Genomic DNA, 20,812 nt, shown 5'->3' on the forward strand with positions numbered 1-20,812 from the left:
TGTGACCATGGATTCCCCGCCTTTGGACAAACCATCAAAGTGTCCCCTCGTGTGAGCTCAGACTAGGAGCCAAGTCCACTCTCTGTCAAAGAACCAATTCATCATGAACCTAGATGTCCATCCCAACTCTAGGATTTGAACCTACCAAAGGCGTCAAGGAAACCCCACTCAGAACATGTGCACCTGTATACCCGGATAGATGAGATGTACCAACCCCATCTCACCACTCTCACACTCCTTTGGCACTAGAGAGTTGTGAGGGATGACCACATCAGTTGTACTAACAATCTGGAAGGGAGACCCTTGCAGCCATTGCTCAAGCCACAAAGCTAGAGCCTAAACCTAGACCTAGAGATGAGGAAGACTCACCAAGAGAGTCGTCACTCTTCGTCATCGACAACTCATGCACCTGCCATAAAGCTGCTAACGTCCTGCAATCCTTCCAAAGGTGTCCCGTCTTGCCACAATATAGCATTAAGACTTTTTCTTCTTCCAGCGTATGGCACCCCTCACTAAAATTGAAGCATCTAAAGCACCAAGAGGTAGCATCCTCACAGAAACCTAAAGCTAAATGCAACAAGTCTCCAACATAACACTTGTAGATGAGGAAATAATGTCAACATACTGACCATCAGGAGGAGATGCCAAAGGAGCCGTGATGAGGGAGATACAGAGAAGATGAAGAAAGAAGAGGGATCTTCGAGGAGAAAAGTATGCCAAAAATACAAACTTACAAGGATTGCACAAGTTCAAAGCAATAAAGAAAGCACATAGAGAAAATATCAATAATAACCAGAGTGTAGGGATGAGAACATGACAACCAGATACACATTAACCCTCTAATGCTCAGCAGACTATCACAAAAGGAAAATAGGGACCAAAGATAGCCAAAAACTAGCTTCAAACCTATCGCCCAGCCCTGCACACAAGCAAACGAGCAAAACATAGATGCTGATCAGAAAACACAGACAATAGCCACATTAAACACAGTCAACCTGCAAGAAAATAGGTCGCCTCAGCCTGCTATCCCCAAAATGCAGATGTTGAAGGATCAATAACAAGTCCCCAACCCTGAGCAGCCCTAGAAATCTGTAAATGCAAATGGCAAACTGCAAAACACTAAGACAGAGAAAAAAAACAGGCCAAAAATGAGTAAAAGATGGTCACCCAGGCTGTAAATCAAGTGCAATAGTCAAAACAGGTTCAAATAGCAGACGAAAAGTCAAAATGCAGACCTGAAGCTGTGTAAAACAGCAGCAAGAACAATGATCTTGCAATCTGATACCATGTCAGAAGTGGATGTAGTGATGGAAGCAGGGAAAACTGCCTAAAAACAAGAGACAGAGGAGAGAGCAACATTGCAAAAGAAAAGAACACTATACAAAGAACTCAGAAGCAAAGAGATACTTGGGAAACAAAATCAATATACCAAGATGTGAGACAGTACAGAACCAATGTGAATCACCGGTTGTGAAGGCACCGGCACCTGCTCCTCTCCCTCCACCAAAACCTGTCACATGATGAATGATAGATAATGTATGATGATGATAATGACTATGGAGTGCCTAATAAATAGGCAAAAATAATGCCATAAATGATGTCAAGTCGACCAGCAATAAATGCTAAAAATGACCATCATAAAATGCCTAAATAATCTTGGAAATGTCATGGTGCCCTAACCCACTGACATGCACAGACTCAACCATGAACTAACATATCTGCTAATAGGAAGAGCAAACTCCATATGCCGAAGCTAATCATGTACCTATGTAACGCAAAGCAAGAAAGACTCAATAGTATCTGTAGACTCAAACTTCATTTGCTAGAGCAGTCCATAGAAAGTCATTGCACACATAGTCAATGGAGCCTTGTACTGTTGGGTATTTGACTCACGCCTCACTTACGCCTACGCTCATATGGGAGTGTCGGTGATCAGTAGGACACTGGGGCACTTTTTACTCTCGGTAGGAGAGGTTTTTTCCCCCAGACTTATGGTCTTATTGTCGTATGTGCTTATGTGCTTATGTTACACACTTATGGGCACTTAGTGTGTGTCGGGTGTGAACACCCCCTTACAACCCTAAGGTTTAAGGGTTGTACTTTGTACTTTCTAATTACACACTCTTTCAGTCTACTCTCTTGGGTGTCGTGCTTCAACTCTGTCTCTCACTCTCACACTGTCTACTGAATCTCAGCTGCACCTCGATCCTTCCATCTCACATTTGGTATCAGAGCACAGCTCTGAGCTCAGCTTCTGCTTGCAGTGTGCAGTCCTGACCGCACCCGAGCCACCTCTACTCTGCGTCTGCTCCAAGTCATCAGTCTTCAGCACGCCAGTGTTGTTCGTCAGACGTCGCTTCCTGCCTCCAGCTTATAGCGCAGACATCTCCAGCTAACTTGGGGCACGCAACCTGTCTCCAACGCAACGTCTACTCAGCCACGTCAGTCGTCAGGCATCACGTCAGCTGCAGGCGCAGACGTCTGCCAGCGCGCTATTCGTCAGCGCCCAAACGGCCGCCCGTCTGCCCCGCAGTCCACGTTAGCCACGACGCTGCCTAAGTCGCTTGTCATCCTGTTCGTCAGCATTGTCGCCTACTGCACTTCAGCCGTAAAAACGTCTGCTCGACTGTTTGCCCGCCCGACCTCCGTCAGACCAACGCCCGCCTGTCAGTTTGCCGCCAGTTGCAGACGTCACGCCATCACGTCTTGTCCGCCCGCTGCAGTCCATATCAGGTGTGTTTTTTTTTTAACAAAAATATTTAATTTTAGCCCAAAACAAAGTTCTAGAACAGGAGGTTCATACGCGGCAGGCACAGCACGAATACATGCAACAAATTTGATGCAAATTTCTGGATTGGATCATCAGAAATTTTGGGGCTTTTGTGTATTTTGAGGACAGTTGCATATGAACTGCTGGTACAGTCACAAAAAGACTGTTTTGATAGACATTTTGGCAAAAATTTTGGGGATTTTGATATAACAATGTTGTTGTGCACTGTTTGCACCTTGGGAAGCGTGCATTAAAAGACAGTTTTTTGACAGAGTACGCCCTTGCACATTAATTGCAGAAGCGTGTTTGCTGCAATTTCTGGAAATTTGCAGATTTCCAGTCCATATTGCTTTGACATTGCTCATTTTGTCTTTGGAAATTTGTCATCATGGCAAATCAGGGAGGTGATGTCTTTACGTATGTATCCAAGGAAGACAGATTGGACGGAAACAACTATTCGCTTTGGTCATTCATGATGAAGAATGTATTAGTGGCCAAGAATTTATGGGATTATGTCAGTGGAGAGGAAACTCGACCGGGAGTTGTAGCTCCCGTTACTCCTCCTCCCCATAGCGCACGTGGACAACGGGGACCTCAGCCCGCTCCACCTCAGCCACTTTCTCCAAGAACTGCAGCTCAAAAAGCTTGGGATACACGTGATGCACAAGCCTTGTCGTTGATTGCTCTGGCAGTTCAACGGTCCATCATCCCTCACATTCGTTCGGCATCTTCTTCACGAGATGCATGGTTGACTTTGGAGCATATGTTTGCAGGAAAGAATGAGACTCAAATCTCTTTCTTGAAGAAAGAGTTGGAAACTTTGAAGATGCATGAGGGTGATTCTATACAGGATCACTTAAATAAGATTCAGGACTTGAGGGAGCAGCTCATGAATGTAGATGAGTATTTTTCGGATGCACAGTTGATATCCACCACCTTGAATTCCTTACCTCCTTCGTATTTGTCTTTTCATACTGCATTGAACCTCACCATGAGGATTGCTGAGCACCCACTCACTTTTATTCAGCTGGTTAGTTTGCTTCTAGAGGAGGAGCAAACACGGAAAAATAGTGGTGTGGATGCTATAGTCTCTGAGCAGGCTTTTGTGGCAAGACAGAAAGGCAAAAACAGCAAGGTGAAAAATGCTCCACAGAGTTCTGGCACTTCTGGCACATCGCAGAATCAGACACAAGGGGGGACGCAAGCTAAAAAAGGCAAATGTTACTATAGTAAGAAGCCCGGCCACTATATCACTGAGTGCAGGAAGCGCATTGCCAAAGAGAAGAAGAAGGAGTCAGGAATGTCTATTTTTACTACTCCTTCCACTGCTAGTGAGTCCGCGTCCTTTGTTGTGGACAAGGACTATTGTTTTTACACTTGCAGTTATGATATCTCTTGGGCCGATAGAGCACTTAGCTCTACAGAGGATGCTGACACTTGGTTCTTTGACAATGGTGCTTCTAGACATATTACATCTCGCAGAGATTTGTTTGCTTCAGTTAGTGCACCTCCCATTGGGAAATCGGTACAGAATAATGCATCATACCCTGTTCGTGGTATTGGGGAGATTCAGCTCACAGCCATTGATGGCTCTATTCTCCGCCTCCAAGATGCTTTGTGCCTGGAATCAAGAAGAATTTGCTTTCTATTTCTTCTTTGGCACGTTGTAGTTTGCAGGTCACATTTGATGATGACCGTTGCATGGTTAGAGATAAAGAACGCATGACTTTGGTCTTGACAGGATCTTTGTGTCATGGTTTATATGATTTGGATGATCTTTTAGTAGATCAGTCGGCATACTTGACATCCACTCTTACTCCTGCTATAATACAGGCGGAGTTATGGCATGCTCGTTTGGGGCATGTAAACTTTGGCAGCTTGATGCTTTTGCAGCGTACTCAGATGCTGGATGGCTTACCTCTCTTGGAGAGACCTCCTGAGCACTTATGCGAGGGATGCATTTTAGGGAAAATGCATCGTTTCTCATTTCCTCGTGATGTTGCTTTCAGAGCAACAACCAGATTGCAGTTGGTGCATTCAGATATTTGTGGGCCTATGCAGACCATGTCATTGGGCGGTTGTTATTATTTTGTGACATTCATTGATGACTTTACGCGTTTTTGTTGGGTCTACTGTTTGAAAAAGAAGTCAGAAGTGTATGATGCATTTTTGGCTTTCAGTGCACTTGTTGAAAATCAATCTGGATGCAAGATTAAGACTCTCCGTTTGGACCGAGGGGGGGAATACATGTCCTCTATGCTGAATTCATTTTTGCAGCAGAAGGGCACAATCCATCAGTATACTACAGCCTATACTCCACAGCAGAATGGGGTAGCAAAGAGGAAGAATCGGTCACTCATGGAGATGGCCAGATGTATGCTAAAGGCAAAAAGCTTGCCTCATAGTTTTTGGATGGAAGCAGTCGTGTGTGCTTGCCATATTTTGAACAAATGCCCTACCAAAGCCTTGAAGACCATCACACCTTTTGAGGCTTGGAACAGCCGTAAACCTTTTGTTGGTCACTTTCGTACCTTTGGGTGTCTTGCCTATGCCCATATTCCACAGGTACTTAGAAAAAAGTTGGACAACAAGGCTGTTAAGTGCATTTTTATGGGATATAGCAATGAGAGCAAAGGCTACAGACTCTATGATCCCGTTACAAAGAAGGTTTTTGTCAGCAGGGATGTTGTTTTTGATGAAAAATCAGAATTATCCTTGGCTGGTTTGGACACATATCAGGCTGCCCCTGATGTTTTTGAAGGGCTGCTGCCCATTACTTTTGGTGATTCAGCTGGAGCTTCAGAAAATGAACCTAATGTTCAGCCAGCTGCTCCTATGGAAAGTGCAGAAATTCAGCCATTAGCTGATCGGAATATTCAGCATCATGCTGAAACTGAAATTCGGCAAGAGCTTGCACACAGTCAGGATGCTAGACAGCTACCTAGATGGTATTTGCAGACTATGCAAGATAGTCCTTTGGATGCACCCATGGCTGGTCGTACTAGAAGGTCGTTTGCATGATTCAGCACATACCATGGAGTTTATTATGGCAGCAAGTACTTTTGATAATGAAGAGCCTGAATGTTATGAGGATGCACAACACAGTGTGCATTGGATGGCAGCTATGCAAGCTGAATTAGATTCTATTACTAAGAATCAAACTTGGGATTTGGTGTCCTTGCCATTTGGGAAGAAAGCCATTGGAGCGAAATGGGTCTACAAACTGAAAAGGAAAGCAAATGGATCCATTGATAAATACAAGGCACGGCTTGTAGCTAAAGGCTACGCACAGAAAAAGGGCATTGATTATGAGGAGACATTTGCTCCTCCCGTATGACGACCATCAGGTCTATGATTGCTTTGGCTGCACATTATGGTTGGACAGTGCATCAGCTAGATATCAAGACTGCATTTTTACATGGGGAACTTTAGGAGGAAGTTTATGTACAGCAGCCCATTGGTTTTGCAGTTGAAGGCTCAGAACATTTGGTATGCAAGCTCAAAAAGGCACTATATGGTTTGAAACAAGCTCCTAGAGCTTGGTATGCAAAAATAGATGCTTTCTTGCTTGGTCAAGGGTTTCTAAACAGCTCATCTGAGTCTACCCTTTACGTATGTAAAGGAGAGGGATCTATGCTGATTATATGTCTTTATGTTGATGACCTTTTGCTCACTGGAACACATGCTGATCAGATTTCAGCATTCAAACAAAATTTGCAGCAAACTTTTGACATGTCTGACTTGGGAGTTTTGCATTACTACTTGGGCATCCAGTTCATACATAATGCTCGAGGTATTGGGCTATCACAGTCAAGGTATATTGGGCAGCTTCTTGTAAAGTTTGGCTTACAGGATTGCAAGCCAGTTTGTACTCCCATGGAACCTGGACTGAAACTGTCATTACATGATGACAGTGATTTGTTTGATATACATACATATGCTCCTGCAGTTGGATGTCTTATCTATCTCTGCAACACTAGGCCGGACATACAGTTTGCAGTTTCAGCTTTGAGCAGGTATATGCATCAGCCACGTACGTCACATTGGCAAGCTGTCAAGCGTGTTTTTCGGATTCTGATTGGGCTGGTGATTATGATACACGTCACTCCACTAGTGGCAATTGTTTCTTTCTTGGCTCTTCTTGCATTTCTTGGCTTAGCAAGAAACAATCCACTGTTGCCACATCGTCATGTGAAGCTGAATACAAGGCAGCTTTCACTACCACAGTTGAATGCGTATGGCTTAGACGCTTGCTAGCTGATTTGGATGTATCTGTTATGGAGCCTACTCCTTTGTTCACTGACAGTCAGTGCCATTGCAGTGGCACGGAACCCAGTGTTTCATGCCCGCACGAAACACATTGAGATCCATTATCACTTTGTCAGAGAGAGGCTACATGCAGGTGATATCAGCCTTGTCTATTGTCCTACCACCAGTAATGTGGCAGACATCTTCACCAAAGCTCTTCCTCCTGACAAATTTGAAGCATTTCGCGATGCTTTAAATTTGATATCCTTTGGTGGCGGATGATCCTTGTACTCTTGATCACTCTTCACTCCAGGGGGGTTTGTTGGGTATTTGACTCACGCCTCACGCCTACGCTCATATGGGAGTGTCGGTGATCAGTAAGACACTGGGGCACTTTTTACTCTCGGTAGGAGAGGTTTTTTCCCCCAGACTTATGGTCTTATTGTCGTATGTGCTTATGTGCTTATGTTACACACTTATGGGCACTTAGTGTGTGTCGGGTGTGAACACCCCCTTACAACCCTAAGGTTTAAGGATTGTACTTTGTACTTTCTGATTACACACTCTTTCAGTCTACTCTCTTGGGTGTCGTGCTTCAACTCTGTCTCTCACTCTCACACTGTCTACTGAATCTCAGCTGCACCTCGATCCTTCCATCTCACATGTACAACTTTTGAAGCTTCTCCCATATCGCTGAACCTGTTCTACACGAGGTAACCACCTAGAGAATCTCTTTAAAAACACATCAGAGAAGAGCGGAATACGCACGAGCATCATCATAATCTCATGTAAGCACAACTTCCTTGTGGTTGACAAGGTCTGTCCCAATTATCAAGAATAGAAGTAAGAGCTTAGGGATGCTCAACAGCTCCTAAAACTATGTACCACAATTGCTTTTGCACAAAGCATGCTTTCATGGCAGCACTCCATGTGAGATAGTCAAGGCCATGAAGATTATCATCAATGATAGAATGAGAAGATTAAAAAAAGAAAAGAAATAGAGAGAGAGAGAGAGAGAGAGAACAACCAAACACGGCACAAACTACACTTCACACAAATTCACACGCAATGCAAAGACAACTGACCACAAAGTGACTACTAAAGACAGGAAAATCTGATCAAAAACAACCAATAGAGCCTAGAAAATCAATCACCTAGCCTGCAATTAAGTAATGAAAAAATTAAAATGCAAATAGTTGGAGATAAAACACAGGCAAAAGACATATGTAGATTTAACGATTCACAACAAACAAGTATCACTTGGGCAGCAACAAGCAGAAAGAGGCTGATCAGCAGCACTAGAAGAAGTTGGCAAACCTGCAACAACAGAAAACAGCACACCAAGACCTAACATGGATGTCTAATACAATAGCAAAAGTGGGTGCATGAATGGAAGTGTAGAAAACTGTTGTAATAGACTCCATAACACAAGAGAGAAGAAATAGAGACTGCGAGAAAAGAAAAACAAAAGAACACTACCAAGGAAGAGCTCAGAGATATGCACAGCGAATGGAATCCATATACCAAGGCATGAGGCAATCGTGTACAACAATGAGTCACCATCTGTGTGGACACTAGCAATGGCTCCCTCTCTCCAACAAAAACTACTCTAAAAGACTACTAGTGATGAATAAATGTGGAGGAGGGAACCCATAAAACATTGGCAATGGATAATGCCAAAAAATACGTCAAGTCAGCCAGCATCATGATGGCCTACAAATAAAGTCAGCCAGCCAAAAAATGACAGAAACCACAAAATAAGCACTAGAAAGATGCCTAAAATAATCTCATGTGCCCAATCCACAAATGCACATGCACAAACTCACTCATGAACTGACTAATCTACTAACAATTTCCACTCAAGTTCAAGAAATTGTTTAAGTAGAAATGATAGACACAACTTGGGCCCACAATTGTATTTGATTATCAGGCTCATGAAAATGAGATGAATGTAATTTCTAATCTGTCACATTCTTTTTCTTAGCCCTCAGGGGGTCTTTTCTTTCCCTCACTAACCATCTATTCAAGTATTATTCCTCTAAAACATAGGAGAGGCACATGCACACAAATGCTCGCTACCTGATCCTTTATTAAGATGCATTTCCACATGATGTCTCTGGGCCAAGTTTGGTTCAGCCACATCTCATACTGCATGATATTTACAGAAGGTAGAGAAGGACCAAAGCTTGGCTAACTTATAGCATTCTATGTCGAGATCAAGCAACTGTTTAACTCGCATGATAGCCACATCTGCTGATGCATGACATTGATAGAAGATATTCAAGGAACAAATCTTGGCTCACTCGTGGCATTCCCATGTCAAGTTCCTGATTAATACACGTGTGGCCATGTTCAATTCCTACACAATTTTTTGTCAGTATGGCATGATTCGCTGCAAGAAAAGCACTGAGCCTCTGAAAGATTCACTATGCCATGTAAGATTTCTGAACGATTTCCAATTACATATGACCAAAACTTCATCTCAAGGCTCATCTGAATGATAAGGGCTACATCACCCATTCTTAACCTCTACAAAAACGATCGAAATTCATAACCTAACATCATGATATTTAACGTAGTCGTTTGGTTTTTCTGCCAGAAGAAACTCAGGCTACCTGTCTTATTTTATAGGGAAGGAAAAGAAAACCAGAGCAGGGTGCGACCTGACGCAGGCTGAGAAACGCCACAGAGGCCTGTGTTATGAGCTCCCGAAGCTCTCCACGGTTCTTGCCTTCCTTCTTAATGAAGAGCATTTTTGCGAGAGTCTCCTCGATACTGGTCCTCGTCTCGGCGAGCACTTCGTAGGACGTCTTCTCCATTGGAGCAGACGGACGAGCAGTGGCACTCTTACCAGCTCTCTCTCATAAGATGCACCTATCTTTCTTTCACCTTTCTTCGAGTCTCACTTCACACTACTGGAACCCATTGTTTAAAATGAGTATTTGTAGGTTTGTGGCAATAAACCAAGGCATTGTGAAAACATATTGCACTACTCTTTGTAGGTTTGTGGCAATAAACCAAGGGATTGTGAAAACAGATTGCACTACTCTGGTAAGTTTGTGGCACTGAGCCGTGAAAATCTGGCAAATAATAAAAATAGCCAATCGGCATGCACAAACAATGTGTGGCAATAAACCCAAGGGATTGTGCAAACAGATTGCACTTTGTGCGACAACTAGTGCGTTGTGTTTGATATCATGGAAACGAAGTGCACTTTGTGTCACAAGGTCTTGTTAGTTATACGTACTCCACACATTAGTGTCTTTCTATTTTTGTGGGAACGTGCACCTAAATCGTGCTTTATAAGAACCCAAATCTACACTTTGCATTTCAATTTTACATGTCCCACACATAAGCATCCTTCTGTTTTTGTGGACTCGTGCACTAACTCACACTTTCCAAGAACCCAAATCTGCACTTTATAGGAAAATCCTACACATGTTTGCATGTCTAAGATAACATGAGGCCCCTCACAACCTCAAAGTGTTGAGGCCACCATGCAACCTACTCACAGAAGAAAACAATGACCATGCATTATCGCAATGACCATGCATTATCCACCCAAAGAAATGCTTGTGTACAAAACAACCATTAGTTGCATGAAATGATAACATTATAGTCACAGATGGTATATTAGTTTAGAATATAATATAGTTATAAGATAAAAGAAACATGTCTACCAAAAAATATAGTCTCATTGCCAAATTCAATTAATCATAACATGTAGCATCATAAAACTTCAATGTGATTTGGACGTGCATTCTTATAGGATTTGTTTGTGCATAGAGAAGAGAGAAAAATGTATACTTTTCACTACATAACCCAACAATACTTGTTCCTAAGTGTGTGATGGGCTGAAAATATTTTACTTTAGAACACCGTGACAATAAGTGTCCCACCTTTTCACTAATTTGGGGTTGAAAGTAGTCTTTCCACATTTAAAATAATATCATTAAGTCTAATATTATGATATTTGCCTTGCATATCATACAATATATGGCATAGCACTCACTTACCCTTGATTAAATGTATGTGAAGGCAATGTTCATGATGATATCAATAAGACAACCCTAGAAGGACCAATGAGCAATATGTGCACTAACATGACAATTTTCTCTCCTAGGCAAACAGGCTCATCTCGGTCATGCAACCTTCATGCTTGAAGTCATAAAAGGCATTAAAATCTTAGCCCCTTCTTAGCCTAGCCATACAAGAGTGACCTTCCCAAGTTACTACCCTCCTCTTGACTCACCCTATAGGCATCCTTGTTTTGATAGAAAAAGAGACTAATGAAAATGAGAATTCAAAAGTTTTATAATAATGACAAAATAAACATAATGGACATACATCAAAATGTTAGCCCTCTCATAACCTATGAGACAAGGAAAAAATGCTACTAAATTGATTTGTGAATTTGAATACATTCAACTATGCTCCAACAAATTTAAGCATTTTTCAGCATTACTATCCCATGTTCTATTGCATTTTGATCATATATGTGGAAGCTATGAAGCATACAAGTCAAATTGGTGTAGTAGACAACATGCAAGAATTCTACACAGTAGCCTAAACACAACTAAATTCAAAGTACCTACTCTTAGGATATGACAAGGGTTTCATCTAGATAGTTAGAATTATCCTCTAGGCTTTGACTTTGCTAAATTGAGTTTTTAAAATTGACATATGTATAACAAAAGTTATGAGTAGATTCTAGGCTCTTAGTGATCTAGTATAGTGTGCAAGAATTCTAGACAACCACCTAAATAAAGCTAAATTTAGGGTACCTATTCTTAGAATTTGATAGAGGTTTCTTTTGGATAGTCATAGAATACCTTTTAGGCATCGACTTCTCTAAAGGAAGTTCTCCAATCTAACATATGTAGCAAAAGTTCTATGTATATTTTAGGTTGCCAATGGTGTAAACTACCCACTTGGTAGTGTAAAGACATGCTCGAGTACACATACAAAAATGTAAAAAGTATGAGAAATAGTGGAGCTTAAGACTTTGAATGCTTAAATAAATGTATGAGTAAATGAATATGTTATACATGATATAGTAGAGGCCACAAACCTTCATGTTTTGTGGATTGGGGGTGAGGTGAGTTAAGAGTGGTGTTAGAGATGTTGAGAACAGCTCTAAGAGTTTATCGTACCTATGATGATGGATCCTAGAACATAATAGCAATGGGCCAGTATGCTAAATGATGATGCTGATGAGAATAGAGAGAGCAATGTGTAGTCCTTTGTAGTCAAATGTTGAAAGTGATGGTGGTAGTAAAAAGGAAGCAACACATCAATCTTTGGAAGGTTGTTGGGGGTATTAGTGGTCAAGCCATATGGCATAACAATGTATGCAAAAATCCCCCATTCAATGGCAAAGGTAGTCTTGTGCCTATCATTTGGATGGAATTGCATTGGTTGTACCTTGAAAATCCATTTAGGAGTTGCAAGCCTCCTTGCCTACCATACATTTAAGCATTTCATTTTGTTTAGGTTTATTGGAAAATTGTTCCATTAAGAGGTAACATTAACTTTCTTGTAATTGACACACACTTTTTCCCATTCGTGTTGAGTACTATAATGATTGGTGTGACACCCAGTCTCTATGTTCCATGTTGTATATGAACTCAGCTTTGAGATCATTGTCTGGCTCCTATTTGACTACATACACACGCCTTAGGTTTGTAGGTATAGCCATTCCTGGGTAGGTTTAGTGTTGTTGGGTTTTTCGTTCAATGGTGGGAACTCCTGTTGATTCAAATGCTTTAACCATTTGGCTATGCTATCTCTCACCTAGCTACAAATACTCTTACATTATCCAACCAAGAACTCATTAATCTACAAAGAAAACAAATGCATGACAAGATTCAAGTTGAACTCACCTATTTACATATCTCATTGTAGTGATTGCTTTAGGGGCTTGCAAGTGACTCCACAATCCAAGTGTTGCATTCTAATATGGTACTCCATAGTTCCAACTCAATCAATGTGTGCTCCAAGGAAGAGCTTCTTCAATGGTCCCTCACTCTCCTCCACACACACACACAGACACACACACACACACACACACACACACACACACACTCTCTCTCTCTCTCTCTCTCTCTCTCTCTCTCTCTCTCTCTCTCTCTCTCTCTCTCTCTCTCTCTCTCTCTCTCTCAAATTGCTCCAATGGATAAGATATCAACAAGAAGAATAACTCTCAAAGTTGTCACATACAAGAATAACCTCTTTTATTCAATTTTCAACATTTTGCACATGGACTCGAATTTTAGGGATTTTCACCTAAATTTGGGCACCATATCCCTTTATTGGGCCCTTGACCAATCCTTGTTATGCATGCATGCATTTTGGGGCTTAATCTTGGACTCTCTCCTAACTAAGAAGTGATACAAATTGCACAAGAGTGAGCTCAACTCTCGCATAATACAATTAAAGTGTAATATATTTTTGAAGATTACAAGTATTCCAAGTTCAATTTGGTGGAGATCTTGTCACTATACCTATATAAAATTGATCATTTAAAAAATCTTTGTTTTCTTTTCCTCTTTAATTTTACTCTCTAGAAATAAGGTGTTGGGGGTAAAGGTGCATGTGCCTAACCACCCGTGTATTCAACATATTGACAATACCCCCACACCTGTACACTACAAGTGGCAAGTGCCCATCACTTTCACTTCATTCTTTATTCTTTCAGTGACATTTGAATAAGGGAAGGCCAATCACACATTTTGAGTTTCCACATCATATGTCTCTTGCTTTTTCTCTCTTACTTCCTCCACCATAGCCCTTGCTTCCACTCGCAAGCTTCCACTCAAGGCTTCCTCTCTTCAACTGTAATTAGAGCTGAGATCGAGGAGCTTCTTCTTCAATTTACTTCTACCTAGATTTGAAAAGCTTCAGTTCTTCCTCAATGGTAGCGATGGCTCCTTCATCTCGAGGTATGTATTGAGCTCCACCTTCTACTTGGCTTCTTTCCACATTTTGAGTTTCCACATCATATGTCTCTTGCTTTTCCTCTCTTACTTCCTCCACCATAGCTCTTGCTTCCACTCGCAAGCTTCCACTCAAGGCTTCCTCCCTTCAACTGTAATTAGAGCTGAGATCGAGGAGCTTCTTCTTCAATTTACTTCTACCTAGTTTTGAAAAGCTTCAATTCTTCCTCAATGGTAGCGTTGGCTCCTTCATCTCGAGGTATGTATTGAGCTCCACCTTCTACTTGGCTTCTTTCCTTCACTTGACACATATTCCAAGGCTTATTTGGGACCTATTGTAGCTCCCCTTGTGCCTCATTTTGCCCAGCAATAGCAATAGACATTAGTAGAAATTCAATATGAATTATGTATATTTTTCAGGCCTTTGTCCCTAATCAGTTTCACTACAAGATATAGGCCTTATACTGACGTTTAAAGAGACGAAAATGCAAATAACAAAATTTACCCCCGTCGTCACAAAAAGCATCGTTATTGGCGATGCCATAGAACAGTCGGTATCACCATCGCTATCAGCGTCACAATTTGCGATGCTGATACCGACGCCAATACCGACGGTTTGTGACGTAAATAACGACGCCAATAACAACGCGAGCAGTAAAATTTGCGACGCTAATAGTGACAGTACTAGGGGAAAAAATTTGTGGCAGGGCAGGAGCCATACAAAATAGTTTCTGCACTATGTACAATGTGCTTGTAGACAAAAACAATGTATACTGAAATCATAACACTGACACATGAAATAAATACATGATCACATAATAAGCGATTGGTATAATCATGACAAGATATCACTAATACATAAAAAATGTCTACATAGATCAGGCGACTCAAAAATAAATGTGTGTGAGCTCCAAGGATCCAAGGGCGAGCTACATATCCTCGCCCTCTGAAAGCTCGTCCCGCCGCAAAGGAGCATCGAACGGACTCTGCAGAAAAAGAAACAACACATCAGTCCACCATACAATAATGCATTGTAATTAAACATGGTAACCACGGACAAGAAAGATGAGTGACTTACAGGGCTGCCACGTCTATACAATCGGTCGATCAATGAAGTGAGACCATGCCTCTTTGCATATCGAGTCTCAAGGCCAGTCGGATCGCGATTTGTAACGGAGTACTGCAAAGAAAACAAAATGCTAACTATTAGAAACACGATTGTTAGTACAAAGAATATTGCAAAAAAATAAACAAGAAAAACAAAAGAAAAACTTACAAAGTCCTCCAAATATGCCCTGTGGCCGCCACTCCCAAGATGATGGACCACTCCGGCCTCGAGTTGTGTCCTCGCTGTCTCACGCTGCTGACTCCAACATCCTAGAGAATCTGTAGCCTTCTCCCTCAGTCGGCGCTAGTCGTCTGCATCTAACCACTTGGGCTTTACAGCCCCACTCTTGATTGCCTTACGTGCATCGGATCGTTTATGTGACATATATGCGCGCATGCAATCCATCATCCAGCCCGTAGAGAATCTATCTACCAAGGCTGGAACCGAAAACTCCTCGTGCAAGGATGCTACTATGTAGTCCTTGCTCCCCTCCGGTATGTCCTTCCAATGATCCAATACATTGTGCCGAAAAACTTGTTGGCACAACTCTCTCATGCGAGCCATCACCCTCCTCTCCTCATCATTCATGATGATGGCTCCTGACCTACCATCGACTAGATATCCATATCCCCCTGGAGTCTGCCTAAGATGGGTCCTCTTCCATCTACGTCCACGCTCCTGGGCATATCCAGGAGACCCCTGTGCATCCAGTGTACCGACCGGGGTAATATCTCTCGGAGTGGCACCCATAGGGGTGCCACCTGTTTAACGGCTGAGCAAAAGCCGGAGTAATTGGAGTAGATGTCTCCACAGGTGTGACAAATCCCTGAGGTGACGTAACTCCAGCTGAACGATGAGACGAAGACACCGCGTCCATGCCTCCACAGCATCCACCTGAGCTTGAGCCATGCTCCCTGGAAGAGCCACGAGAGCGAGGAGTCGCACCTATATCCCGTGTCGACCGCGGGCTCACTGCCTCTGTATCTCTGCAGCATCCCCCTAACCTCGAAGCACTCCCTCCCTCTGGCCCAAGTCTAGAACGTCGAGCTTGTCTGCTCGAAGCTGAAGCATCCGATCGCGCTAAAGTAGATCTAGCAGAGCGCCCAACGAAGACCGAGACAGCTCTTGGTCTGCCATATCTCTGAATCTCGCGATCTGGTTTGGAGACATGCGTGTGAAGATATCGTGTAACTCCTCATTGCTCATCCCTTGACTCATCCTGAAAATGTCACCTGTAGAGACAAAAAATGATGTTAGAATAATCAATTTAAATCATACAAAGCAAAATAATATAAATCCTTTTTTAAAAAATCTCACTTAAAATGCATATCTTATGTAACCTTATAAGTGATTGGTCAACGAATTGAGTAAGTGGATGCTCCAAGTATGAAGTATCTTATGGTCCCATGTCACCACAAAAGAATGAGTCCACCTCATTCTCAAAGAATTCTTGGACTCCTGTATTTCCATCATTGTTAGCCGATGCTGGCTCCAAGCTTTCGACGGCCTTCACCCCTTGCAATATCGACCCCTCTATTTGCATATTATCTTCATCTATGCTGCTCGGAACATCGCTTTGATCATATACTCTCTCACCTAGGGGAGTTGAAGGTATAACATACCACCATCGAGGTTGTCGGGGGTTTGGATAGAAGATTACTTGTTCACAAACACGTACAAGAGAGTTCAAACCATTGTGACATAAACCATGTCGTAATACAATTAGCAAACAAATGAGTCTATGCACCTGTTCACAATGGGCCGGCAACACAAAGGTGTCGCGCAAATCCGTCTATTTTTTTTCGGAATCTATTTCGAGAAATCCAAATGGACCTCGTCGAACTGTTGCTCCAGCTCTTCCAAGTACCACTTTGAACCACTGCACATTGAATAGTATCATGGAGAAGCTATGGTAATCCACTGTAACAATACTTTGCAAGTTTCCAAAATACTCCATCTCATCCACAACCGTGTTTGGATCCATTGCTCGTCGCCGGCTCTCTTGCTCGAACCTTGTCATGATACCACAGTCCATTGTGGAGCACATTTTGTCAATACACTCCATGCGAAAATGCCATCTGCGTGACCACGCTGCACTATATATTTTATAGTATACATTGAAATACTCAAATTAGATGTCGCATATAAAATTTAGATACAGTAGATTCTAAACCCCTCATTACCTTTGGACTACATCCCCTCGAGAATTCCCACTCCTCCATTGAGACCTCTGTCCCTTCGCAAGACGCTGTGATCAAAGCTCCATGCAACCATTGCGTTGACATGAACCGCGACATCTCCTCCATGCCTTCGAGATATCTATTACCAACGAGAACGGAAGCATGTTCACTGACCACTCTCCGAATCCCGAAAAGTCATGCATCGTCCACATAAGAATGGCTCGAATATTGGCTGACCATCGACCATCGCGCTTGCTCATATCTTGCATGGTGACCCCCTCCTCCCACAAAATCTTAAGCTCATCGACTAATGGACGAAGATATACGTCCATATTTTTGACTTTGTGGCGGCCGGGGACGAGTAAGCTAAGAATGAGATGTCCTTTCTTCGTAGAAAGCCATGGAGGGATATTGTAGTTGACAAGGACTATAGGCCACACACTGTAAGAAGTTGAGCGCAGACCGAATGGGTTCATGCCATCCATTGCAAGACCGAGCAGAAGATTCCTTGGCTCTCGAGAGAAAGCTTGGGAAGGTAGAATCAATGTGGCTCCATGCGCGTGAATCCGCTGATATTCGTTGAACTCCATCCGTGGACCTATTCTGCGGATGCCACGTTGTCAAGCTCGCCATGCTGGACGTACAAAACATGTGGTTTATGCGGGGGATAAGCGAAAAGTGTCTAAGAACTTTTTGAGGGATGGTTTGCCCTTGCAAGTCCTGTCGATACATGTGCGCACCATACCTTGGACATGTCTCCATAGCCTTGTATTCTTCTCGAAATAGTATGCAATTGTTGATACATGCATGGATGTTATTGTAGTCCATGCCAAGCTTTCATAAAACATATCGTGCATCATTATGAGACTCGGGCATGGTATTTGCAGGTGGTAATATATGATATTTCAATAACTTGAAAAAAACCATAAACACCTTGAAAAAGCACAAATGTTTGTAATAATAGTACCGAAAAAAAAATTCAACGAAGCGTATGTACAAGGTACCTGAACAACTCGGTCACACTTATATCACTCCATCCGTATTTTGCTTGCACACTTGAGAGTGCAAGCAGTGTCTTCAGGCGAGATACTCGACACTTATCATATAATGGTATGGATACTTCCTCTCTAAGTGGATCAGAAGTCTCAACATCCATGGGAATCAATGCATCAATCATTGCCTCCATCTCAGGCTCCAAGATTGTAGGTAGGTTTGGAAGGTTGACTGTCTCCTCTGGCATTGACGGTATAGATTGGCCTTGCAAGTGGTGGATTGGCTTCTGCACTCCATTCATCGCACGCCCACATACTCTTCTAATTGGCCGCAAATGGTGCACTCCTCCTTGGGATGAGACATCACCTCCTTGGATAGAAAATTTGCCAGCGAGACCCAATCTTATTGTATATGGTATTCAATTAGCTTGCGACGAGTACAATGCATAATTGATATTAACTTTTCTTACCATTTGCTGAAAATCCACAATCGCCTGATCGATGATCTCAAATTAAAACTCGCCAAATCATCGTACGTGTTCTATAGACAATCGGTGTTTTCATCTAATTGCCAGCTTGCATTGAGAGCAAGGGCATGGGACACGCTGGTTAAGATACGCCTCGCGATCTTGAACAACAGGACCTTCTTCGTTTTCCATTTTGTCTACGTTACAACAGGAAATTTGTTTTTGTTATCATTCTTTTCTTTTCTTAGATTGTTATCCTCTCCTTCCATCTCTCTCTTTTTCTATGAACTAGCATATAGTATCATAGAACACTAGTATTTAGTACCTAGTACTCAGTACCTAGTACATAATATCATAGCATCTTAGTATTTAGCGCCTAGTACTCTAGTATCATAGTGCCAAGTACCCAGTACTATGATACTATGTAGCAGGTGCTAGGGTACCTTAAGCATTATGCAGTAAATCTGAGGTTCTAGGGTACTATGATAGTATGTAATAGGTACAATGTAGTACATACTAGGGTACTATGATACTATCTATCTATCTATCTATTTTTCTATCTATCTATCTACCTTCATAATACTTGGGTACAATAGCAAATATGGGTAGTAAAGAAGAAGAGAAGTTGTAACACTGACTATTATACCCACATATTGTTACATTTGTCTATTTGGCTTCTCTTCTGATTGGTTTTATTTGTACCCTTTGTACGTAGATGCATACACAAATATAGAGAGGGGGAGGGTGAAATATGATGGTACCCTTGTGCCAGCACAAGTGGAAGCTTCTATAATGTAGTTTCTAGGATAATGTATTTATACCCTTTGTACCTAGATGGACTCATTCTTAGTAAGGTGAATCGCCAATCCTATTCTTAGTGAGGTGGACTCATTCTTAGTACACACTATCATAGTACCCTAAGCTTATTGTAAGGTCCTATTTACTTTTCTCTCTTTCTCTCCCTCTCTCATTTCCTCTCCCTCCCTCATGCTGACCCTCTCTTTCTCTCTTTCCCTATTAGGTTTAATGATCTTTTTCTCTTTTTCTCTCTCCTCTCTCTCATATTTCTTTTTTTCTCCCCTCTCCATCTCTCATTTCCCTTTCTCTCTTTCTCCCTCTCTCATCCTCACTCTCTCTTTCTCTCTTTCTCTATTAGGTTTAATGATTTTTTCTCTTTTTCTCTCTCCTCTTCCTATCTCATTTTTTTCTCTCTCCTCTCACTCTCTCATTTCCCTTTCTCTCTTTCTCCCCCTTTCTCATTTCCTCTCCCTCCCTCACCCTAACTCTCTTTTTCTCTCTCCTCTCATTTCCCTCTCCTCTTCCTCTCTCATTTTTCTTTCTCTCTTTCTCTCCCTCTCTCATTTCCTGTCCCTCCCTCACCCTGACCCTCTCTTTCTCTATTAGATTTAATGATTTTTTTCTCTTTTTCTCTCTCCTATCCCTCTCTCATTTCCCTTCCTCTCTTTCTCTCCCTCTCTCATTTCCTCTCCCTCCCTCACCCTAACCCTCTCTTTCTCTCTTTCCCTATTAGGTTTAATAAATTTTTCTCTTTTTCTCTCTCCTCTCTCTCATTCTTTTTTCTCTCTCCTCTCCCTCTCTCATTTCCCTTTCTCTCTTTCTCTCCCTCTCTCATTTCCTGTCCCTCTCTCACCCTGACTCTCTCTTTCTCTATTAGATTTAATGATTTTTTCTCTTTTTCTCTCTCCTCTTCCTCTCTCATTTTTTCTCTCTCCTATCCCTCTCTCATTTCCCTTTCTTTCTTTCTCTCCCTCCCTCACCCTGACCCTCTCTTTCTCTCTTTTTTCATTAGGTTTAATGATCTTTCTCTCTTTTTCTCTCTCCTCTCCCTCTCTCATTTCCTTTTCTCTCTTCCTCTCCCTCTCTCATTTCCTCTCCCTCCCTCGTCCTCACCCTCACCCACACCCTCTCTTTCTCTCTTTTCCTATTGTGTTTAACATCTTATCTCTTTTTCTCTCTCCTCTCATTCTCTCTTTTTTTCTCTCTCCTCTCCCTCTCTCATTTCTTCTCCCTCCCTCTCCCTCTCTCATTTCCCTATTATGTTTTTGTCTCCCCCCCCTCTCCCTCTCCCTCTCCCTCTCCCATTCCCTCTCT

The 20,812-nt window shown here is 42.2% G+C and overlaps 1 protein-coding gene across 2 annotated transcripts in view; it reads right to left on the reverse strand.

Annotated features, from left to right (window-relative positions):
• THO5 (THO complex, subunit 5) overlaps nucleotides 1-9,946 on the reverse strand; it is a 68,284-nt gene extending 58,338 nt beyond the window's left edge. For both annotated transcript variants that reach the window (XM_087700393.1, XM_087700392.1), the window contains exon 1: nucleotides 9,682-9,946. In XM_087700393.1, coding sequence (XP_087556519.1) covers nucleotides 9,682-9,837 — 156 coding nt within the window. In that variant the 5' untranslated portion in view covers nucleotides 9,838-9,946. The remainder of the gene's footprint in view (nucleotides 1-9,681) is intronic.
• Nucleotides 9,947-20,812: the final 10,866 nt, after the last annotated feature.

This window comes from Lygodium microphyllum, chromosome 19 (assembly GCF_053477565.2).
Source record: "Lygodium microphyllum isolate KBCC chromosome 19, Lygodium_microphyllum_v1.1.10, whole genome shotgun sequence".
Taxonomy (NCBI): Eukaryota; Viridiplantae; Streptophyta; class Polypodiopsida; order Schizaeales; family Lygodiaceae; genus Lygodium; species Lygodium microphyllum.